This window comes from Microcebus murinus, chromosome 6 (assembly GCF_040939455.1).
Source record: "Microcebus murinus isolate Inina chromosome 6, M.murinus_Inina_mat1.0, whole genome shotgun sequence".
NCBI lineage: Eukaryota > Metazoa > Chordata > Mammalia > Primates > Cheirogaleidae > Microcebus > Microcebus murinus.
In genome coordinates, this window is record NC_134109.1 from 15,540,398 (window position 1) to 15,565,964 (window position 25,567).

Genomic DNA, 25,567 nt, shown 5'->3' on the forward strand with positions numbered 1-25,567 from the left:
TGAATTAGGTTGATGCTATTAGCTACCTGTGTAAGGTGATCTCTTCCCATGATAGACTGTATCTAGTGCTAGCTCCTCTCATCTCTTCCCTAATGAAACGTCTTCTGACTTCTGCCTGGTCTGAGAAAGGCATCAAGATGAAATATTAAATATTTGCTATTTTAAATGGCATTAACGTTTACCAAACCTAGTGCATCAGTGGCTTAAGAAACCCTTCAGATCATTTGTGTCCCTCTGCTCTGCTTTGAAAACAGTACAACCAAAAAGACTCTTAAAATAATTAAGATGAGAAAAGATTTGGGGATTAGGAAAGGGTTTACATTTTGACAGGATTCGGACCTGCTTGTAATAGCTGATATCTCCTTAGAGGACTGTGGTTTGGGGTGCTTCACCTTTTTCCCAAGCTCAAATTATAAACTGTCTTTCCCTCTGAACAAAAAGCTTGGTTATCAAAATCACTTCGTTCACAGAGTCAACTTCAGTTCATTTAAAGTAAGTCAACCATATTGGGTCTGAAAAGAAGCCAAGTTCTGTTTCACTTTTGTTTTTACTCTAATGTACATAGCAGGCATAATTATCTGTACAGTTTTGGGAAGTAGCTATGAAGAATTTTAAACAGCTATGAAGAAATCATTGAATAGTTTTATGAAAACTATTCTGGTAAATTCAGAACGAAATAGGAAAGAAAGGGAGAGAATGTAAAAATATCTGACAAAGTTTCATAAAAATCGATTCGGTGATAATTGAGAATTGATCTAGGGGATGCTAAATTATTCAGTGACTTAGAGGCTTCTGCTGGAATGAGTTTCCCACAGGTCAAATTAGCCAGCTCTGGTCACCAGTAAAAGTAGACAGAGCTGGGGGAAAAGGAGCCACGTGGAGGTGAAGTTTCTTACCAGGAAAAGTAGTGGGCAGTTGGATAACAAGGGATAGTGGGAGACGTGAACCCAAAGCCAGTAATTAAAGGCTGGTCTGCTGGGAAACTTTTATTACAATTAAACCAACCCATAAACAGAACAAGTACAGGAATAACCCAGAAGATTTGGACTTGAGGAAGAGAGAACACGTGATTTTGGGAAAATAACCTAGACCAAGTAATGACTGGTACTAGTTGAAATTTAGAACACATGGGGCCCTTCTGTACCAAAGTTTTGGTATTTCTTTTAAAAATAAAGTGTCCTAGTATATCCTGACTTTATTTTATTTTATTATTATTTTTTTTTTTTTGAGATGGAATCTTGCTCTGTCACCTGGGCTAGAGTGCTGTGGTGTCAACCTAGCTCACAGTAGCCTCAAACTCCTGACCTCAAGCGATCCTCCCACCTTGGCCTCCTAGAGTGCTAGGATTTACAGGCATGAGCCGCCTTGCCTAGCCTATCTCGACTTTAATTAAAGGAAGAAATTAGTTTGACTGTTACAATATTTAGACAGTTATATTTTCAAGGAAGGTGCATGCTTGATTCAAGTTTTGTTCTATTTTCAGTCAGACCTGAAGAGATCCTCTCTGCTAAATTTATGTACTCATAAGAAGAGGCTCTTTAGCTTTATCAGCAAAATTTTCACTTGTAAAGTACTCTTTACCACAATTTTTTAGTACTCTTTACCACAATTTTCCCTGTTAAGAAACTGAGCCTCAATGAGGAGGTGACTTGCTGAAGAGATGGTGCATGGTGGAGCCTGGACCCAAAGGCCAAGTCTCTGGACCTCGGAGCTAGTGCAGTTTCCCATACCACACTAGTGGTGGCTATTGGAATCGCAGACATAGCTCCCTGGAGGAAATATAGGCATGTGTCTCTTAAGGAAGGGAGAATGTTATGAGAAACGCATTGTTAGGCAATTTAGTCTTAGGCAAAGGTCATACTGTGTACTTACACATAGATGGAATAGGCTATTGCAAACCTAGGCTATATGGTACAGCCTGTTGCTCCTAGGCTACAAATCGGTACAGCATGTTCCTGTACTGAATACTGTAGGCAGTTGTAACACAATGGTAAGTATCTGTGTATCTAAACTTATCTAAACATAGAAAAGGTACAGTAAAAATATGGTATAAAAGATTTTTTAAAAAGGTACACCTGAGGCCGGGCTCAGTAGCTCACACCCGTAATCCTAGCACTCTGGGAGGCCGAGGGGGCAGATTGCTTGAGGTCGGGAGTTCGAAACCAGCCTGAGCAAGAGCAAGACCCCGTCTCTACTAACAATAGAAAGAAATGAATTGGCCAACTAATATATATAGAAAAAATTAGCCAGGCATGGTGGCGCATGCCTGTAGTCCCCCACCTACTCGGGAGGCTGAGGCAGCAGGATCACTTGAGCCCAGGAGTTCGAGGTTGCTGTGAGCTAGGCTGACACCACGGCACTCACTCTAGCCTGGGCAACAAAACGAGACTCTGTCTCAAAAATAAAAGGTACACCTGTATAGGGCACTTACGATGATTAGAGCTTACAGACTGGAAGTTGCTGTAGGTAAGTGAGTGACTTTGAAGGCCTAGGACAGTACTGTACACTACTGTAGACTTATAAACACTGTACACTTGGGCTATACTAAATTTACATACAATCTTTCTTTCCTTTCTTTCCTTCCTTTCCTTTCTTTCCTTTTTTTTTTTTTTTTTCAGAGTCTCGCTTTGTTGCCCAGGCGAGAGTGAGTGCCGTGGCGTCAGCCTAGCTCACAGCAACCTCAAACTCCTGGGCTCAAGCAATCCTCCTGCCTCAGCCTCCCCAGTAGCTGGGACTACAGGCAAGCGCCACCATGCCCGGCTAATTTTTTCTCTATATATTAGTTGGTCAATTAATTTCTTTCTATTTTTAGTAGAGATGGGATCTCGCTCTTGCTCAGGCTGGTTTTGAACTCCTGACCTTGAGCAATCCGCCCGCCCGCCTCGGCCTCCCAGAGTGTTAGGATTACAGGTGTGAGCCACTGTGCCCGGCCAAATTTTTCTTTCTTTAATAATAAATTAACCTTAGTTCACAGTGACCTTTTTACTTTATAAACTTTTTAATATTCTTAACTTTTTGACTCTCTTGTAATAACACTTAGCTTAACACAGAAACACTGCAGAGCTGTAAAAAGTTTTTTTCTTTCTTTATATCCTTATTCTATAAGTTTTTTTCTATTTAATTTTTTTTTAATTTTTAAACTTTTTTGTTGAAAGCTCAGACACATACACACGCATTAGCCTAGGGCTACACCAGGTCAGGATCATCAATATCACTGTCTTCCACTTTCACATCTTTCCCCACTGGCAAGTCTTCAGGGGCAATAACATGCATGGAGCTGTCATCTCCTAAGATAACAATACCTTCTTCTGGGTACCTCCTGAAGGATCTATGTGAGGCTGTCTTATAGCTAGTGTTTTCTTTTATAAGTAGAAAGAGCCCACTCTAAGATAATGATAAAAAGTATGTTATAATAAATACATAAACCAGTAACATAGTCACTTATCATTATCAAGTATGAAGTACTGTACATAATTGTATATCCTATGCTTTTATATCACTGGCAGTGCAGTAGGTTTATTTATACCAGTGTCACCACAAATGTGTGAGAAAGTGTGGGTTGCACTACAATTTATGACAGCCACAGCATCACTTGGCCATAGGAATTTTTCAGTTCCGCTATAATCTTATGGGACCACTATCATAAATGCAGTCCATCATTGACCAAAATCTCATTACGCAGTGCATGATTGTAGTAATAATTAGCTTCCAACCTACTAGTTAAACCTTTCAGAAAACAAATAACAGCAGGTACCAACACAGCAAAAATAGAGATATCTTTTATATTTGGCTTTGGAAAATATACTTGAACTTACAAGTGAAGTAATGAAACAACAATTAAATTGGCTAAAGTATGGTAAAGCTGTATATAAAATAAGTTATTTTCTAATTATCTTTGGGAAATGAAGCGTGCTTCATAACTAATTTTGTCTAATAAACAAGGCTTACGCCTTTGTCCAAACAACTATTTTGAGTGCTAATCTTTGGAAAGATTTATATACTTTTCCACTTGTCTTAAGCAAAGGAGTAGGAACAGTGATTATTGTTAAATACATGACTAATATTTAGAACAAATGTTCCTTCTGTAAATAACTCCAGATTGCTGTGCATTTGTAATTCTTTATAACTTCTTCTTAAAGGGTTTTTGTTTGTATGTATGTATTCTCCCTTGCTATAAGAATATTACCCATAATTTTCTTCTGCTGCCAACTTGCTATTATTTAACAATCCCTTTTCCTTTAATTTGTCATCTTTTAATTTGCTTTGGACTGAACCAAGTCACTGAACTCATTAAAAGTATGTATAAAGTAAGGAAAAATTTCCATAAAAGAGATAGGAGAAATTTCTTTATCAAGGGCATATCCTTTATAACTTTGACATTGACATGCACTTTTCATTGCTCAAACACATTTTTCCCTATTATCTGTTCCTCAATTATGTTCACATAGTTGAGATTGCCAGATAATTGTCAAACTATACAAAATCTTGATTCTAAGTGTGGATATTAGGAAATAGAAAATGTTATTAACTCAAGAGTGTGCTCATCTATTTCTAGCTTATTGTTTTTTCTTAGATTTTCTTTAATGACCTGAATTTGATGTATTTAAATATTTGAAAATAAAGTTTTAAAATTCTGTACTTGATTTTAATTATGAATATTTCTGATCTTTAACAAAATTTTCTTATTGAGGTGAAATTCACATAACATAAAATTAACCGTTTTTTGTTTTGTTTTGTTTGTTTTGTTTTGTTTTGTTTTTTTCTTTTTTTTTTTTCACAGTAAGTACTACCATGAAATGTTTTGTTTTTTGAGACAGAGTCTCACTTTGTTGCCCAGGCTAGAGTGAGTGCCGTGGCGTCAGCCTCGCTCACAGCAACCTCAAACTCCTGGGCTCAAGCAATCCTCCTGCCTCAGCCTCCCAAGTAGCTGGGATTATAGGCATGTGCCACCATGCCCAGCTTATTTTTTTTATATATATATTAGTTGGCCAATTAATTTCTTTCTATTTAAAGTAGAGACGGGGTCTCGCTAATGGGCAGGCTGGTTTCAAACTCCTGAGCTCAAGCAATCCACCCGCCTCAGCCTCCAGGAGTGCTAGGATTACAGGCATGAGCCACCACGCCTGGCTAAAATTAACCGTTTTAAAGTAAACAATTCAGTGGCATTTAGTACATTCACAATACCACCTCTGTCTAGTTCCAGAACATTTTCATCACCCCCAAAGGAAACTCTGTACCCATTAAGCAGTCAGTCTCCATTCTTCCCTGCCCCTAGCAACCACCAGATTGCTTTCTTTCTGTCTCTATGGCTTTATCTATTCTGGATATTTCATGTAAATGGAATTATATGACCTTTTGTGTCTGGCATTTTCTTAACATCATGTTTTTGAGGTTCATCCACATTGTAGAATGTGTTAGTACTTTATTCCTTTTTAGGGCTAAATATTCCATTGTTTGTATAAACCACAAACTTCTTGATTCATTCATCTGTTGAGGGACATTTGGGTTGTTTTCACCTTTTGGCTATTGCAAATAGTCTTGCTGTGAACATGCATGTACGTATATTTGTTTGAGCACCTGTTTCCAATTCTACTGAGTATGTACCTAAGAGTGGAATTGCTGGGTCACATGGTGATTCTATGTTTAACTTTTTAAGGACCTGTGAAACTTTTCCATAGAAGCTGAACCATTTTCCATTCCCACCAGCAACATATAAGGGTTCCAATTTCTCCTCACCAACACTTATTTTCTAATTTTTAAATTATAACCTAGTTGGTGTGAAGTGGTATCTCATTGTGGTTCTGAGTTGCATTTCCCTAATGACTAATGATGTTAAGCATCTTTTCATATGCTTATTGGCCATTTGTATATCTTCTTCTGAGAAATGTCTATTTAAATCGTTTGCTCATTTTAAAATCTGGTTGTGTCTTTTTGTTTTGTAAGAGTTCTTTATGTATTCCAAATACTTTATGTATTTCAAATAAAATCCTGTATTAGCTACATTATTTGTGAATATTTTCTCCTATTCTGGAGGTTGTCTACTTTCTTGATATGGTTCTTTGCAGAAAGTTTTTAATTTTGATGAAGTAAACTTATCTATTTTTTTTTTTTTTGCTCATACTTTTAATGTGATATCTAAGCATCCATTCTCAAATTCAAGTCATGAAGATTTATCCCAATGTTTTCTTCTAAGGAGTTTTATGGTTCAATTCTTATAATTAGGTTGTTAATCTAATTCGTGTTAATTTTTGTATACAATGTTAGGCAGGGATCCAACTTTATTCTTTTTGATATGGATCTCAGCACCATTTGTTAAAGAGATTGTTCTTTCCCCACTGAATGGTCTTGGCACCCTTGTTGAAAATGTGTTGACTACAGCTGCATGGGTTCATTTCTGGACTCTCAGATCTGTTCTTTTGGTCTCTGTGTTTATCATTTGTGTCTCTCGTTATCGTGGCACCACACTGTGGATTACTGTAGCTTTGTAGTAAGTTTTGAAATGAGATATGAGGCTTCCAATTTTGTTCTTCTTTTTAAATATTGTTTTTGGGTCTTTGAGGCCACTTGTAGTTCCATATGAATTTGAGGATTTTCTTTTCCATTTCTGTGAAAAATCCTGTTGAGATTGTGATATGTTGATAGTATTTCATTTGTTGTTTTTTTTTTTTCTTCTTGTTCTTTTTTTCCAGACATGGTCTCTCACTCTCACCACTGGAATGCAGTGGTGCAGTCATAGCCCACTGCAACCTCCAACTCTTATGCTCAAGTGATCCTCCTACCTCTGCGTCCTGACTGGTTGGGACTATATGTGTGTGCCACTGAGCCTGGCTAATTTGAAAATTTTTTGTGGAGATAAGCTCTTGCCATGTTGCCCAGGCTGATCTTGAACTCCTAGACTCAAGTAATCTTCCTACCTTGCCTCCCAAAGCGTTGGGATTACAGGCGTGAGCCACTGTGCCGGGCCAGGTCTTGTATTTGAATCTATAGATCACTTTGGGTAGTACTGCCATCTTAAAAATATTAATTCTTCCAATCCATGAACACAAGGTATCTTTCCATTTACTTAGACCTTCCTTAATTTCTTTCAGCAATGATATGTAGTATCCAGTATGCAAATCTTTTCACCTTCTTGCTTAAATTTATTCCTACATATTTTATTCTTTTGAATGTTATGAATGGAATTGCTTTCTTGATTTCCTTTTTTTGACATGTCTATTGCTGGTGTATAGAATCACTTCTAATTTTTGCATGTTGATCTTGTACCCTGCAACTTTGCTGAATTTGTTACCCCTAATAGTTTCTGTGTGTGTGTAGATTTGGGGTATTTTCTATATATAGGATTATGTCATCTGTGCATAAAGATAATTTTACTTCTTCCTTTCCAGTTTGGATGTCTTTCATTTTTCTTGCCTGGTTGCTCTGGCTAGAACTTCCGGTACAATGTTGAATAACAGTGATGAGCATGGGCTCATCACTTGTTTTTGTTCCTGCTCTTAGGGGGAAAGCTCTCAGTCTTTAACCATGGAGTATGATATTGGCTATAGGTTTTTCATAAATGCTCTTTATCATGTTGAGAATCTCTCTTCTATTCCTAGTTTTCTGGATTTTATTTTTAATCATGAAATGGTGTTGGATTTTGTCAGATATATTTTCTGTGTCAATGGAGATGATCACTTTTTTGTATTAATAATACGGTATATTACATTGATCGTTTTACTGTATGTTTAGCTGTGAGATGACTCTAACTTGGTCATGTGTATAATCCTTTTAATGTTCTGTTGGACTTGGTTTGTTAATATTTGTTAAGAATTTTTGCATCTATATTTATAAGGGATAGTGTAGTTTTCTTTTTTGAGACAGTCTTGCTCTGACACCCAGGCTAGAGTACAAGTGGCATCATTATATGTCACAACAACCTCAAACTCCTGGCTCAAGTGATCCTCCTGCCTTAGCCTCCCAAGTAGCTGGGACTAGAGGTGTGCACCACCACGCCCAGCTGATATTTTCTATTTTTAGTAGAGACAGGGTCTTGCTCTTGCTCAGGCTTACCCCAAACTCCTGACCTCAAGTGAACCTCCTGCCTTAGCCTCCCAGAGTGCTAGGATTACAGGCATGAGCCACTGCATCTGGCCTCTTTGTTTTTGAATAGATTTTATATTATATTGGAAAGTTAATTATCCAGCCCAGCCTCTCAAGATTGTTATCCAATACAAACAAATAAACAAAAATGGACTTATACAGAAAAATCTTTGAGAATTTAATGACAATATTTTGTTGCTTTAACACCACCTACCCATCTAAGAAACAAACCATATTATAGTTATAAAATTTTGTGAAATCAGGTATCAGGTGTTACTTGATTATGTATGTTTAGAAATTCAAAGAATGCATTGAATGAAAGGATTATAATGTTAGGAGATTTTAGTTACCCACATGTGTATAAACATTTTTAGCAGCAGTTTAAGAAAAACAATATCTCCTTGGAAGTATTTAACAAGATATAAATTTAACTTTTGGCTAGCCTTAATTACTTCTTAAGCTAGAACTTGAGCACAGGGGCAAGTCCCAAAGCAAACACTTTATAACATAAAATGAGTCAATGTTCAGATATTCAAAATTTTAGACTCTCCTATATTTAAAAGAGGTAATCCACAAATATTTTACTAAATACACCATTCTTTTCAGCTGTTTGTACATTTGGATAAAGTCCTTGCAACTCTTTTATAAGATATATAATTTGTGAAGAACTATGATACAATTTCACAAATGTATTTGCCCATTTCTATTTGATTTTCTATGTGTGGCATTGAGTAATAGATGCATTAATAAACTTAGCACACTTAAAAAGTTTTTCTTTCAGAATGTGCTTTTTTTTAGAATGCTAGCAGATTCAACATGTATTTTCTTATAATACATTCACAAAAGGTACAACCACAAATTATACAATAAGCCTATCATTTTATAATTTTGTTTAAAGTTTTGCATTTGTAACAATGAAGTTCAACTGGGAAAAGTAATGTATACAAAGGGTATTTTTAAGACTTTTTCTTTTTTGTTAAAAGTGACGATGTATTATTGGGACCAAAACGGTTTTAGATTCTAAAGGACAACTAGCCTGGCAAAAAGTAAATGTTTGTGGAATTACATGCATAGAAGTTAGTATGTTAATAGACCAAACATGGTATGTTCAGTCTGAAACTTGTGTTCTAAGATGGCATACAAAACAAACATACAAGTAACAGAAATGTACTGTGTTGCAATCAATCCAAATAAATGTAGTTAATTAGAAAAGTTTTTTTGGGGAGGGGATCAATAATTGATTTTGTTGATGTTTGGCAAACTGGGTGAAATTAAGTAATCTTTTAAAAATTAGTATTAAATGCATTTACATTGTTTTCCCTCATTTAGTCCTCATGATGGAGTTGTGAGGGAGGAATTACCTTATTTTTCATTGGGAAAATCAAACTGGACCAATTGACTTTTCCAGTTCACAGCTAGTAAGTAATTTGCCTGATTGCTCTGGCTAGAAGTTTACCAGCTCTTTCTATTAAACCAAATTTTTCTTTTCTGTAAGTTGCAGTTTAAAAGAAGAAAGGAACAGTAGTTATTTTCCCTAAATGATACATATTCTACCCTTACAGATAACATGCAATTGATTTTATAAACATAATGATGACTTCAGAACATAATTAACAATAGGACTTGGACTTTCAGATATATTTATTTTAAAGTGTGTTTGGATTTTCAAAAATTTGATTTCCATGTAGCTTTTCAAGGATAGATTTTTGTTTTATTTTTTTAAGGATAGATTTTTGCTGTTTGTTTTTATTTTCATAACAATGTTTCTACGATAGATTGTTTAAATAGCTTTCTCCTGTCTAACTTTGGAGGAGCAGTGTGATACAGTACAGTGGTTTCAAACTTTAATGGGTGCAAAAATTACCTAGGAGGCCGGGCGCTGTGGCTCACGCCTGTAATCCTAGCTCTTGGGAGGCCGAGGCGGGCGGATTGCTCAAGGTCAGGAGTTCAAAACCAGCCTGAGCAAGAGCGAGACCCCGTCTCTACTATAAATAGAAAGAAATTAATTGGCCAACTGATATATATATAAAAAAAATTAGCCGGGCATGGTGGCGCATGCCTGTAGTCCCAGCTACTCGGGAGGCTGAGGCAGGAGGATCGCTTGAGCCCAGGAGTTTGAGGTTGCTGTGAGCTAGGCTGACGCCACGGCACTCACTCTAGCCTGGAAAACAAAGTGAGACTCTGTCTCAAAAAAAAAAAAAAAAAAAAATTACCTAGGAGCTTAAAATCTTTAGGGCCCAAGAAGCTCTCTAGGCAATTCTGGTAGAGGTGGTCCAGGGATAATACTTGGAGAAACACTGGCTTTGGGATTTAACACAAATAAAAATACCTACTTAGTAAGTTAATGGTGGTGATTTAATCTTTTTTTTTTTTTTGAGACAGAGTCTCCCTTGTTGCCCAGGCTAGAGTGAGTGCCGTGGCGTCAGCCTAGCTCACAGCAACCTCAAACTCCTGGGCTCAAGCGATCCTCCTGCCTCAGCCTCCAGAGTAGCTGGGACTACAGGCATGCGCCACCATGCCCGGCTAATTTTTTCTATATATATTAGTTGGCCAATTAATTTCTTTCTATTTATAGTAGAGACGAGGTCTCACTCTTGCTCAGGCTGGTTTCGAACTCCTGACCTTGAGCAATCCGCCCGTCTCGGCCTCCCAGAGAGCTAGGATTACAGGCATGAGCCACCACGCCCGGCCGGTGATTTAATCTTTGATCTTTCTACAGTTCTTGGAATAGAACTTGGTATATAGTAAATGTTCAGAATATTCCATGCATATGTGATGACTCGAGTGGCAACTAAGAAACAGGAGAATATTCGTTCTTTTCCTTAAACAGAATTTACTGAACTCCACAGTATTCTAGGAGTTTGTGGATATAAAGGGAAATTGGACACACATTCCTTACTTTTGTTGAATTTATTTGATAGACTCATTTTAAAGGTATAGTTCTTCTCATGTAAAAAAAATTATAAGAAGGCTGGGTGCGGTGGCTCACGCCCGTAATCCTAGCACTCTGGGAGGCCGAGGTGGGCGGATTGCTCGAGGTCAGGAGTTCGAAACCAGCCTGAGCAAGAGTGAGACCCCCGTCTCTCCTATAAATAGAAAGAAATGAATTGGCCAACTAATATATATAGAAAAAAATGAGCCGGGCATTGTGGCGCATGCCTGTAGTCCCAGCTACTCAGGAGGCTGAGGCAGTAGGATGGCTTGAGCCCAGGAGTTTGAGGTTGCTGGGAGCTAGGCTGACGCCACGGCACTCACTCTAGCCTGGGCAACAAAGAGAGACTCTGTCTCAAAAAAAAAAAAAAAAAAAACTATATATATATGATAAAATTAATATTGAGAATATGTTTGTATAATCTTTTCCCTTGCAAATTAAAATTATATTTTTTATTTGAGGATTACTGGTCAAAGAAATGGCAAGAGTATTATTTCTCAGTTTTATTTTTGCTCTAAAGCTATATTATCCAATACAATAGCCACTAGATACTTGCAGCTCTTTAAGTCAGTTAAAATTAAATAACATAAAAAATACAGTTCCTCAGTGGCACTAGACACATTTCAGGTGCTCAGTAGCCACATGTGGCTAGCGACTGCTTTATAAGACAGTGCAGATATAGATCATTTCCATCATTGCACAAAGTTCTATTGGACAGTGTTGCTTTAAAATCCCAAACTACAGAATAGTGATTTTCCAATTGTATGGATCTATAAATTGATTTTGAAGTAAGTATTAGCAGTGGCTTGAGGTTGTCATTTCAGCTCCTAAGTGCATTAATACCCTTTCAGGTTGACCAGGCCCAGGGCTAGTATTAATTTACCTTAAAAGTTTCATTATACAGCAAGTGAGATCTAAATGCTAATAACTGAGTATTGTTTTTAAACCTTTGAGTAATACACTTATGTTATCTTGCTGCATTCATTAGTCATAGCTTTTATCATGTTTGTGTGTGTGTATGTCTGGGTGTGGGGGGAGAGAGAATGAATTCACCTCTATAGCATTATAGTTCCTTTAAATTTATGTCTAATGAAATTTGGGGGGCACAGGGGCAAAGAGGAGTTACAGTTGTATTTGTACTAGAAATTTATAGTATTTACATGAAATAATTTATTTATAGAAGCCCAAATTAGCTGGGTGTGGTGGCTTGCACTTGTAATCCTAGCACTTTGGGAGGCTGAGGCAGGAGGATTGCTTGAGGCCAGGAGTTTAGACCAGCCTAGACAAAATAGCCAGCAAAAAAAAAAATAGCCAGGTATGGTGTTTGCTTGTAGTCCCAGCTACATAGAAGACTGAGATGGGAGGATTCCTTTAGCCCAGGAGTTCAAGGTTGCAGTGAGCTATGATAGCACCACTGCACTCCAGCTTGGGTAACAGAGCGACACCCCTGTCTCTAGTGAAAAGTTGATTTCATAGTATTTAGTCAGAATTCTACTGGGTAGGACCCCAGTTATGCTTATTTTAAAATATTGATTATGATAAATTTGATATTTTAGTATTAATAACCAAAAAACTAAGAATATTTTTTCAGTATTTTTTTGTTTTTGTTAAAACCTGTGTATGAAATTCAGTAGCACTCACTACATTTTGATGTCCAGGCCTTGGAATGTGGTTTTTCTTTTTTGTGCAGAATTCAAGGAATGATACACAAGTGTCATTGACTTTTTGCCTCTATTTCCTGTATATGAATATCTTAGACAAAGATAGATCTTGCTTCTTTTTTTCCTTCAGTTCTTGCTGTTGTTCCTTTCGGAGAAGAGAGGCAATAGAAGACTGTTGTCACTGGGTTCCAGGTCATGGATTAGTGCAATGGAAGTCATTGAAATCCTTTTGTATGTGACTGTCATCTTCAGTGACCTTCTGTCTTTCCAGGTCACTTACTTCAGCCTCTGGTACCACAATAAGCAAAATCAGCGCCGGTGGGTAGATTTGGAAAAACCTCTGAAGAAGCAGCTGGACAAATACGCGTTGGAACCTACCGTCTATTTTGGAGTGGTGTTTTATGTGCCTTCAGTGTCGCAGCTGCAGCAGGAGATTACCAGGTGAGAAATTGTGTGCATTTGTTTTTAGGAAACAATCTAGTGAGATTAAAAAAGTGAAACTAAGGTCAAAGTCAAGGAGGTTAAAGTCTGAAACTTTGCCCTCCCGCACCACATTTTTACTACCTTATTACAAGGAGGTTCTGCTATGTGGCATGTCAGAGTGTTTTACTGCATGTCAGATGAGTTATGGGCTCATTAGGCACGAAGGTATCATTAAAAGGAAAAACGATGTTTTTACCCCGGCTGTGAACTCCTCTTGTAGTGATGTCACCTGCCGTATTTTATTGCTTTGTTTCTGATCCTTTGTAACAAGGAAATGAGAGAGGAGATTAAAAATTAAAGTCATAAAATCTGGTCATTCCTCAAGGAAATGTGCCAAAAGGTTCTTAGATTTCTCTGACTCCAATAGCTATAATCTGTGGACAGGTGGGAGAGGAAATTTGTAGGGGAGGGAAGACAGAGAAAGAGAGAGAGGGGAGGTGTTTAAGATGAGAAAATTTTGGCTAGTAAGTGCCCTTAACAGGGACAAAAAGCAGAAAGGGAAGATGACACTAAGGAGCAGGATAGAGGAACTAAATGTTCTCCCCCCACCCCCACTCCCCAAGATAAGACAAAAAACAATCCATTAAAATTTAAATTCTCGAGCCTGCCTTTCAAAGTTCTCCAAAGTAGTCAGATCTATTTAGCCCCACTTAACGTTACTTTTGAGCCAAGCTGGACTACTTCCAGGCCCTGGATGTGCCACATGCCTTTTTGTCTTTGTGTCCTCGATCTTTCCCATGTGTTTATTTACTGGAATACTGTTCATCTTCTGAGTTGTAGTTCAGAAGGTACCTTCTCCACGAAGCATCTGTGACTTCCAGGCTGGAATGAAGTTTACCTTCTCCAAACTGTCCTAGAATTCGCTTGCACTTGTGTTAAGATGGCCTGTCATAGCCTCTCATTATGGTTGTGTACATCTCTTATCTTTTCCCTTGATTGATTGATTGATTATTTATTTATTTATTTATTTGACAGAGTCTCACTCTTGCCCGGGCTAGAGTGCTGTGGCGTCAGCCCAGCTCACAGCAACCTCAAACTCTTGGCTCAAGCGATCCTTCTGTCTCAGCCTCCCGAGTAGCTGGGACTATAGGCATGTGCCACCAAGCCCGGCTAAATTTTTTTTTCTATATAGTTTTAGTTGGCCAATTAATTTCTTTCTATTTTTAGTAGAGATAGGGTCTCGCTCTTGCTAAGGCTGGTTTTGAACTCCTGACCTTGAGCTATCCTCCCACCTCTGCCTCCGAGAGTGTTAGGATTACAGGCGTGAGCCACCGCGCCCGGCCTTCCCTAGATTTTAAATCCATGTTTTCTTTAGCTTTACTTTTCTCATGCTATCTAACATAATGCCCTGCAGATAGTAAGAACTTGGTACTGCCCCATGTTTGTGGAATGCTGTTTAAGACTGCTGGTTACTTATTAGAAGAGGATGGAAAACCAAAGCAGCAAGGATCAGGTGGTAGGGATAAGCACAAACTGACTGAAGTAAGTCTGAAGTATAAACACAGAAGAGAGAAGTGGAAGCCAGAAGGAAACACCCTGAGCTAATCACCTCAACTCATTTAAACATTTAGTAAAGATATGATATTGATCTAAGAACTGTATTAGCCACAGTGGAAGGCGAATACACAAGTGAATACGTTTTAATATTAGCCAGGAGGAGTTGCTCATAGTATGGTGGAACTGGCAGTTCATATAAATAAATAATTATAGTATCCTATGATAATAAATGATTTTATTATTAATAAAGCTCTGGATTCCTAGGGATAGTACAAGGGTAACCTGAACAGGGAAGGTAAAGAAGGTGATTTTTTTTTGATAGTCTGGCTCTGTTGCCCTGGGCTAGAGTACCCTGGCATCAGCCCAGGTCATAGCAACCTCAAACTCCTGGGCTCAAGTGATCCTCCTGCTTCAGCCTCCTGAGTAGCTGGGACTATAGACGAGCACCACCAAGCTTGGCTAATTTTTTCTATTTTTAGCAGAGATGGGGTCTTGCTTCTTGCTCAGGTTGGTCTGGAACTCCTGACTTCAGGTGATCCTCCTGCCTCGGACTCCCAGAGTGCTAAGATTACAGGCATGAGCCACCATGCTTGGCCTACAAGAAGCTGATTCTTTTGATTGACTTTAGAAGGAATTTTCTAGAGGGAATAGTTTGTGCAAAGCAGGGGTAATAAAATGGCGGTGTGTGTTCAGGGAGTTTCAGATACTACCTAGAGAGGGGAGAGGAAGTTTAAAAAATAGGCATTAGTAATAAAGTCATAGGACAATAAGGAAGACATTTTTGAATTTTAGTGGAATGGGATGATCAAATTTGATTTTATGAAGAACACCTATCATGGGAAGCTCTTAGAGGTGGCAAGACTATAGGCAGGATACCAGTTAGTAATGTCCGTGCCATAATCTAGGCATTAGTCCGGATTGTAGACCTGAGCAAAGGTGTTAGCCAGGTAGAAAGACAATAGGCTTACTAGATTCAATCACAGGATTGCTCATTAATTAGGTGTAGAAGAACCTGACAGGTCGTATCAGTAAGGATTAAGTATGGCTATATATAACAATAAAACTCTAAGTATCATTGACTTACATAAGAGAAGTCCAGAGGTCAGCCATGCAGAGCTTGTATAACAGCTCCTCAGAGTCTTCAAGGACCTTTGTTCTTTCTCTTACTGTACCATCATCCCCATCTTCAATTCATTAGGTTACCTCATAGTCCAGGGCAGGGGTCCTCAAACTTTTTAAACAGGGGGCCAGTTCACTGTCCCTCAGACCGTTGGAGAGTGCACACTGTGGGCCCGGGATGAGTCAGCTGCTAAGCAGGACAGGCAGTGGTGGCAAAAACACCCAGAGGGCTGGATAAATGTGCTAGGTGGCCTGTAGGTGGCCTGTAGGCCATAGTTTGAGGACGCCTGGTCCAGGGTATCTAGAGATGTTCTAACTGTCACTTCCATAGAGTCCGAAAGCAGATCAGTGGTTTCCTAGGAAGAGGGAAGGAGTAGGAGAGAAGGGTCATAGTTTCATGGATATATTCATGTGTCAAAATTACATACTTTAAATTAGAGCAGTTTATGTATCCCAATGATAACCTAAAAAATACAGCTATAAAACCATTCAAAGATATTTTAAGAAAATAACAATCTGAATAACATATCTTCAGAAAGTGAAGACTTGTCAGAAAAATATGGCCACAAAGCAGCAGAAACCTGCCAGCCAATATTATAAAATGAACTAAAGCAAATTAAGAGAATAACATGATTATGAAAGAACCATTTAAATCTGAATTAGAAAAGCTTTGGAATAATTTGGCTATGCAGTGGGTGAACATGAAAGTAAAGAGCTGAGAAAAGAATTAGAGATAAATTTTAAAGTGATAGAAATTATAAAACTATAGTATAAATATAGAAGAAAAGATCAAAAATCAAAAATACGTGTAATAGGATTCCCTAATAGAGAAAGCCAAAACATTGGCAACGAACGAACACATTCTAAAAACTATTTAATAAATTCTACATTCTTAATCATACAACATTCTAAAAACTTTCTTGAAAAAAGATGACTTGATGCTCTATATTGAAAAGGCATACTGTGTATCTGGGATCGTAAACCTAGAGCAATCAATACCAAAACATGGTCTGCAAAATCACTGGAAATTGGGCGTCTAGACAGAAACGCTAAGTTACTTATGAAATTAAGAAAATAAGGTTGGTATCAGACTTTCAGAAGAACAGTTCATGCTAACAGACAAAAGAGTAACCTTTAACATCCTCAAGGAAAGGAAATATGAGGCAATGATTATATATCCAGCAAAAATGACCTTTGAATACGTCTTAGCTCGAGCTGCTATAACAATGTATCATAGACTGGGTGGCTTAATGAACTGATATATTTCTCACAGTTTGGAGGTCTGAGGATTTGTTGCGTTCTGGTGAGGGCTCTTTCTGGCTTGGAGACCTTCTTGCTGGGTCCTCACGTGGCAGAGAGCGCAAACACTCTGGTGTCTGGAGTTTTTACTTGCAAAAGAGAAGATAATTTGAACGTCATAAAGAATAATGACTGCATAGAATAAAACACATCAAGTATATTTTTTAAAATTTGTGAATTACTAACATTTAAAAAACCTCATTGGTCACCTTTGAAATTTGCTAGAGTACCAATTTGTTATTCTGAATGGCAATAAATTTATCCTCTTTTCATTATAACTGTTTAAAGGGATAATCAAACATTTGTTGCGGAAAAGATTTTTATAGAAGAATCACACCAGATAAATGCAGGAGATATTGTAGAATAGAAAATCACCATTTAAAATTCCTAATGGAATAATGCGTCTAGATAACAATCATAGCTACTCAAACCTTTGGGTAAAAGAAACAGGGTGACATCATCTGAACCCAGTGGGCAACGTCTGCATCACTATAAGTGGGACAACCAAATATTGTTACTTCTGATGTGACGCATCAGGATAGAGCCAGCACCACTGATGGGTTCATTATTCTTGAAGAAATTAAACTAGTATCTAAGCCAGTCTCCAAGTCCACACTGTTCAATATGGTAGTCATTAGTTACATGTAGCTATTTATAGTTAAAATTAATAAAAATTAATACAGCTGAAAATTTAGATTTTCAGTTGCACTAGCCACATTGAAAGTACTTAGTAGACACATGTCACCCCATGTGGGACAGCACAGAGATAGATCATTTCTATCATTGCAGAAAGTTCTAATAGACAATACTGTTCTAGATTTAATGATTAGTTCACAGGAAAAATTGGAGAATATATGAATATGTCAGATGACCCCATGAGAGTATAATCATACAAATCCAGAAAGTGGGAAATTCTACAGGACAAATGGCTACATGTTGTCAAAAGATAAGTAACATGAAAATAAAGAGGAGGAATCTTTTTTATAGCAAGAGAGGTTTACAAATATCCATCAAATGTAACCTGTATACCTTCTTTGGACCCTTGGATCCTAATCTTTTTAGGAAAAAACTGTAAAAATGCATTTTTGAGATAATCGAAAATTGTACATGAACTGGGTATCAAGTAGTATGAAGATATTGCTCATTTTATTGGGCATGTTAAAATGTAGTTGTCTTAAAAATAAAGCTTACCTTTTAGGGATACATACTGAAGTATTTACAGGTGATAAGATACGACGATACCTGGGATTTGCTATAAAACACTCGGCGGCGCTGGTGAGAGGGAAGGAGGAAACATGGTAGGCATAAGGTTGATGGAGGCAGCATAATGAGGATATGGGGTCACGGTACTTATTCTCTGTACATCTGTTTCAAATTTTCCAAAATAGTACTTTAAAAATGCCAGTACCCATATAGGCCATCTATTACTAGTCTAAGAAAAACAGGTGAAGAAGAAGGCTACCTTTTCACATATTATTTGGAATGTCTATCATGCAAAATGGGATGACCCAATTTATTATGTAGTTATATAGCGTAGTTTTTTGTTTGTTTTTTTTTTGAGACAGAGTCTCACTTTGTTGTCCAGGCTAGAGTGAGTGCCGTGGCGTCAGCCTAGCTCACAGCAACCTCAAACTCCTGGGCTCGAGTGATCCTTCTGCCTCAGCCTCCCGAGTAGCTGGGACTACAGGCATGCGCCACCATGCCCGGCTAATTTTTTTTTTTATATATATATCAGTTGGCCAATTAATTTCTTTCTATTTATAGTAGAGACGGGGTCTCGCTCTTGCTCAGGCTGGTTTTGAACTCCTGACCTTGAGCAATCCGCCCGCCTCGGCCTCCCAAGAGCTAGGATTACAGGCGTGAGCCACAGCGCCCGGCCTATAGCGTAGTTTTTGTATACAACATTTTATATTGAAAAGTTGATACAGAGCACGAGACAGATGATCAGCTGTCTTATGGATGGTTTTGAAATAAGTATAGTTATGGATAAATGACTCACTAAATTGATTAATGTGTGTGTGGGGGGGGTGGAGGTAGCAGGAATGTAGATATGGTCAAGGACATTCTTGTCATTCTTCCAAACCATCTGGGGTTAAGGTTTTATTTGGTTTATGCTTCTCTACCAAGTTATGGTAAAATGCATTGTGTCTCAATTGGAGATAATATTGATATTGACTTTATAAAATTGACTTTTTTATATAGGTATCAGTATTATCTGCAGCTGAAGAAAGATATCTTGGAAGGAAACATTCCTTGTACATTAGAACAAGCGATTCAGCTAGCAGGCTTAGCTGTCCAAGGTAAATAAGGGCAATCCATAATGTAATAGTTCTGTCAGATTAAAATGTGGTTTATAACAAAGACAGCAAGGCATTCTTAAAGTAACTGACTTTCTGTATACATCTTTGGTAGTGTTTTTATATTAATGATACATTATTATCTAAGGGGCTTCCTTTTGGGGAAAAAATGATTTTGCATTACCTCAATGAAATGAGACTTGTATAAGGTTAACCATGTTATATTTCCATAGAGCAAACAGTCCAATAAACAGAAATATGTAAATATGTGTGAGTGTATATACATACACTCACATGCCACTTAACGATATACCGGTCACAACAAACTGCACATGCTGTGGTGATCCTGTAAAATTATAATACCATAGTTTTTCTTCTTAAAATTTAGTTTATAACCGGCAATGAGCATAGCATAATACTGTATTTTACTGTACCTTTTTTTATGGTTAGATACACAAATACTTACCATTGTGTTACAGTTGCCTATAGTGTTCAGTATAGTAACATGCTCCATAGGTTTGTAGCCTAGGAGCAAAAATCTATGTAGTCTAAGTGTGTAGTAGACTGTATCATCAGGGTTTGTATAAGGACAGTCTATGATCATACAGTGATGAAATCACCTAACACATTTCTCAGTACGTATCCCCATCGTTAAGAGATCTATCACTGTGTGTGTATATATATATATTTAAAGCATGTAATAGGCTATGTATTCATCTAGTTCAGAGACTTGATGTGCTAATAGCTGATATTTCAGAAAGAAAGATCTGCTAGTCAGTGAGGTTGATGAAGTTATATTCACTTATACTTTTAAGTACACTTCATTTGTTTGGTTTTTTAGTTGTCCTGGATTATAGAGTATTGTCAGTCATAACAGATGAAAATTTTGCATCTTACAAACATTTTTGAATTTAATTTTTTTATTTTTTACATGCTTAATCTACATATATTTACATGTATATGCTTTGGGAAAATTTCTGATGAGGCATTATTTCAAATGATAACTTGCATTTAATCTTGGGAATTGAAATTAGAAGAATCATTAATAAAATTCCTTCTGATATTAGCAGGCATGTAGACATGTGTGTTATTTCTAGACAGACAAATGCCTAGTATACATTGAAGCCACAGTCCTTTACAAGGTACTTGAATTTTCTTAAGTATTTAGCTTTAAGAGTTACCCTTTCATAAGCATTTTGCCGACCTATCAATTTTTTTAACAATTAAAAATTTCAAAACAAATATGTCTTGCTATAACATATTCAAATGATCTGATTCCATTCCCCAGAGGTAATCACTACTGTCAACATTTTGGTTTCTTCCTGACATTTTTCTTTACATAGCAAGTGTACCTGATTATAGACTAGGTTTTGTTTTTAAAATAAAAAATGAGAGCATATCATATTAGATATAGTTTATAACTTGTTTTTGACTTAATTCATAGGCTTTTTTCCAAATCAAGACGTATGAATCTACCTAATTAGTATTTTTTAAGAGATACTTTAAAATATACTTTTTATAGCTGTAAGACAAGTTTGACTTGTTATAAGCACATCATCTATATACTGCACATTGAATTTTTGTACATGTTTTGCAATAAAAATTAAATGTAATTAACACGTGAATATTTGTCATGTTGTATAGCTGATTTTGGTGACTTCGATCAGTATGAATCCCAGGACTTTCTTCAGAAATTTGCTTTGTTTCCTGTGGTAAGACTTCTTGTAACGTTGGGCCCTTTTATAAACTATTTATTCCCATGCCCTTAATAATCCCTGAAATGAAATCCATATGATAGTCTTATTAGTCAGGAATGGCATTTAAAAAAACCCCAGTTCCTTTTTGTAAACGTGTCAAGTGTGAATGCTTTCCTGGTTGCAGTCTTCTTGGTCCTTGTCAGCCCGTAGACACTGAAGGGTCTGTAGTCACTGTGATGTGCCCAGAGAAACTGGTTTTGTATTTGGATGTGAGTCTTAAGAGAGGGATCCATTTCAGCTTCTGAGGAACCATGCAGAGGTTTTGCTTTTAAACGAAGACTTGAAACCTCACGAAGTTATGTTGAAATGATTTTGACTTGTCATCAGCGATTTAAAAAGTAGATGACAAGAAAACACCACCTTCCATGTTTAAGTTACTGATCGAAGTGAAACAAGAACTGTATTGGAACAACTAAGGGAGGGGGTATGCTCTTTTTCTGAGTGTCTGCACAGCCAGCCAAAGAATGTACCTGGTATTGTTATTTTGCTGGGCTTAGAACTGGCTGCCTGTTGTCACCAACCTGAAATAATTCAGCTGAAACTTTTCTCTGGGATGAAGCCACTTAATTCCTTAGATCACTATTACATATGTAAGCAAAGCTCCCACCTATTAGTAATGGTCACAATTTTGCCTGATAGTGACAAGAGTCAGAAACACTCAGTAGCAATGATTCCTCCTACGAAATTTGGGTGAATTATTCTATACTTTGTGTGTTTTCTTCAGGGGTGGTTACAAGATGAAAAAGTACTGGAAGAAGCAACCCAAAAAGTGGCCTTACTACATCAGAAATACAGGTAACACTAAGAAATAAGACATGGAAATAGTATAAACTAATGCCTATTAGAGTTTGAAATATTTAATTTACACAATTAATATTTAATTGCACAATTAAATTTGGAACTTTACTGATGCTGCTAGTACAAGTAGCCGACGTTTTATGTAACACTCACTGTGTGCCAAGTGCTGTTGTAAGTAAGCACTTACCTGTATTAACTCATTTATTATCCATGTTTTACCAATGAGGAAGCTGGGAAAGTTGAAAGCAGCCAGTCATTGAAGGGTGCCAATTCTTCACCCCATGTGTTAAAGGTTTTTGTGGCAACCTAATCCTGCACAGGGTAATGTAAGATTAGGGAGATTTTTCTTTTACAAATCAAGTACAGTTATTTCCTCTTGTTTCCGCTTTCACAAGGTGAATTTCTGTCCTCTGGGGAGCTGTGCTAAGAGCTCTGGTGCTCATTGCCCTGACCTGTGCTTCCGCGTACCTTTGTGTGCTGGTAGACATGGACGTTTTTTGATGGTGAATCTCTGTGTTGCCTGTATTTACAGTGATCCCCAACCTTTTTGGCATCAGGGACTATCTTCAAGGAAGGCAGCTTTTCCATGGACCAGGGATGGGGGGAGATGGTTTCAGGATGATTCAAGTGCATTACATTTCTTGTGCACTTCATTTCTATTATTATGTTGTAATGTATAATGAAATAATTATACAACTCATCACAGGGTGGGGACCCCTGGCCTAATAAAGAAAGATCCTTTCCTTGAGAATGCTAGGTCTTATTGTAGACCAAGTACCATACTGTTCCAGGTATGGATGCCCCTCAACTTATGATGGAGTTATGTCCTGATAAACCCATCATAAGGTGAATTATTGTCAGTCGAAAATGCATTTGATACATCTGCCAAACATACCAAACATCATAACTTAGCCTACCTTAAACATACTCAGAACACTTAATTAAATTAGCCTATAGTTGGGCAAAATCATCTAATACAAAGCCTATTTTTTAATAAAGTGTTCAATATCTCATGTAATGAATACTGAAAGCGGAAAAAAACAGAATGGTGTGGGTTGTATAGGTACTTGAAGTCTGTGTGTTGCTTTCACACTTTTGTAAATTTGAAAATTCATAAGTTGAGTGTCTACTTTATATATCATTAAATTCTTATAATTACTCTTTAAGGTAAACACTATTATATCCAACTTATAGATGGGGAACCCAAGCTAAAAAAGGCTTCAGTGTCTCTACATGTGGTAGAGGAGGGAAAGCAGGTTCTGTCAGATTATAACCCATTATTTATCCCCTTTCAAATAAAATAACTTTTTGCTTCTAGTCTGTCTTCACTCAAATCCATATAGTCGCTCACAAAAGATTAGTCTCCTAGAATATCACTTTGTTCTTCTCTTTCGCCCTCTCCTTGCTGAATGCTCCTGGGGGTTTTCATGCTCTCCTCTAGCCTGAGTCCCCTACCCTGGGGTTAAAGGCCTCCTGCAAATTGCTAAAATCTCACCTTTCCAGCTTTACCTTGTGCTGTCTAAATGAATCCTTTTTCCCCTCTAACCTAATTGATCCCTCAGGCACACATTGCCCTGTTTTTTGTAACTTTTATAATTCATTCGTGCATTTCCTTAAAAGGTAGTCTGGTACTCGCCTCTGTATGAAGCAGAGTGCTGGATGCTATGGCACAAAGATAAATAGAATAATTCCCTGCCTTCCAAGAGTTCATTCCTAGCCTTTCAATCTAAAAGCTTGGTAGGACAGCCCACTGTAATAGTCATTATAATACATATAATAGGATTGTGAGTGTAGGGGGAGAGGTGTGGGCACAATGTGTTGGGATTGCACAGAGCAGGTACGTTGGCAAATCCAGAAGGTGGCCAAGAGGGAGTGATGCACAGGCTATGTCTTGAGGGACCGGCCAGGTCCACCAGTGGGTGACAGGTATACCCGGAAGAGGCATTGGCATGTGCAAAGGCCCTGAGGTGTGAGGGAACATGGTGTATTCAAACAGATGCAGAGTTTGGGATGGCTACAGTGTGGGCTGCCTTGGGGGCCTGGGGAGCAGCCGCAGATGAGCCTGGAGACCCACGTGTGCATGCAGCGGAGCACTGTCTTCCACCCGCACTGCCTTCCTACCCATCCTGACAGTGGCCCATTTACCTGACTGCAAAGGGGTTTCCATCTAGCTGCCTCATGTCCTTAATTCCTACCTGCCTTTGGCATTTAGCACATGTTTCTCAGTAATGCCTGATATTTTGAATAGGAAGGAATTACTTGGTGGTTTAGAAGATTTTTTAGAGGGTGGTTTTATCCTCCTCTCTCCCCCTCACCTGCCTAAAGTACAGAGGGCAGGATCTTTTATAACTCGGCGTCGGCGCCTAGCACAGGGCTTCGCATGTAGTCGGTTTTCAGCAAATGTTGTTGGATTAATATAACTGATTACAGGTGCTTTGAAATTTGAAATGTTTATAATGTCTTATGCCGAATTGATATGTAGTTTTTAAGAAAAGCTTTGTTTTAAAACATTTTTAGTTCCGTGAACAGTCTCACTAACATCTGTTGGGTTGCAGAGGACTCGCAGCGCCTGATGCTGAACTGCTGTACATGCAGGAGATAGAGAGGATGGATGGCTACGGAGAGGAGAGCTACCCCGCCAAGGTAAGCGTGGCCGGCGGCTGGGGCTCTCTAAAAGCAGACTCTGCAATTGGAGAGAACAGCGGGGAAGCCCAAGGATGCCCTGATGTGCAAAAGTCGGGAAACCTAAAGGCTGAGGTCCTTGTAACCAAAATTTATAGTAAAACACAGTCTCATTTTTGCAGTTCATTCTTTGAAATGGTCTCGAAGTAGAGTTCTCGAAGAGGTCTAAACGTTTTCGATGCCCATACATGTTTACAAGATAATACATTTTTATCATTCAGATTGTTTTCCTTCTGAATACTCTACTCTCTCTGCAGGTCTTCTGAACATTTTATATCTGGGAAACAAGTTTAAGAAACTAGATGTAATGAGATGTGCACCATCTGGGGGATGGTCATGATGGAGACTCAGACTTGTGGGGGGAGGGGAGGAAATGGGCATTTATTGAAACCTTAAAATCTGTACCCCCATAATATGCCGAAATAAAAAATAAAAATAATAAAAAAGAAAAGAAACTAGATGTAGTTGTAGCCTAAGTGTTTCTTTTTCTGCTTTCTCCTTCTAGGATAGCCAGGGAAGCGACATATCCATTGGCGCATGTCTCGAAGGCATCTTTGTGAAACACAAGAACGGAAGGCCACCTGTGATATTTAGGTATTTTTCTTACGTCTTGCTCTGTACTTTATGTGGCTCCTGTTGGTGATGTAGGTTTTACACTACTTAATAGTAGTTAAATTGCTCAGGAGTCTCTCCCAAGGTCTCAATAAAAAAAGGAAATATTCCCTTCCTAGAATAAAATACCATCTAAGTGCAGTGGTTCTTTTTCATAAGCCTCTTTCTTCAAAGCCAAATGTGTAAAAAATAGTGTTTATCATGATGGCCTGTTTATAAAATGTTTAAAAATATGTGACCATTTTCTTGCCATTAGGAGGCCATTCTTTGTTTTGATGTAAATTTTTCATTTGAGCTCTGGTTTCTAGGGCTATTTCTTATGAAAAATCTAAACCTTTCTTCTGGTTCTAG

General features: G+C 37.9%; 1 protein-coding gene and 1 long non-coding RNA gene across 3 annotated transcripts in view; one reads left to right on the forward strand and one right to left on the reverse strand.

Moving 5' to 3' along the window:
- Positions 1–25,567, forward strand: part of PTPN21 (protein tyrosine phosphatase non-receptor type 21) — a 75,591-nt gene that overhangs the window by 18,091 nt on the left and 31,933 nt on the right. For both annotated transcript variants that reach the window (XM_076003786.1, XM_076003787.1), the window contains 6 exons: positions 12,944–13,113; positions 19,273–19,370; positions 21,012–21,079; positions 21,849–21,919; positions 24,478–24,565; positions 25,110–25,198. In XM_076003786.1, coding sequence (XP_075859901.1) covers positions 12,944–13,113; positions 19,273–19,370; positions 21,012–21,079; positions 21,849–21,919; positions 24,478–24,565; positions 25,110–25,198 — 584 coding nt within the window. The remainder of the gene's footprint in view (positions 1–12,943; positions 13,114–19,272; positions 19,371–21,011; positions 21,080–21,848; positions 21,920–24,477; positions 24,566–25,109; positions 25,199–25,567) is intronic.
- Positions 15,997–18,343, reverse strand: LOC142871437 (uncharacterized). The gene is made up of 3 exons (XR_012919688.1): positions 18,262–18,343; positions 17,043–17,159; positions 15,997–16,127 (listed from the first exon to the last, which is right to left on the reverse strand). It is a non-coding gene; the product is annotated as an uncharacterized LOC142871437 (long non-coding RNA).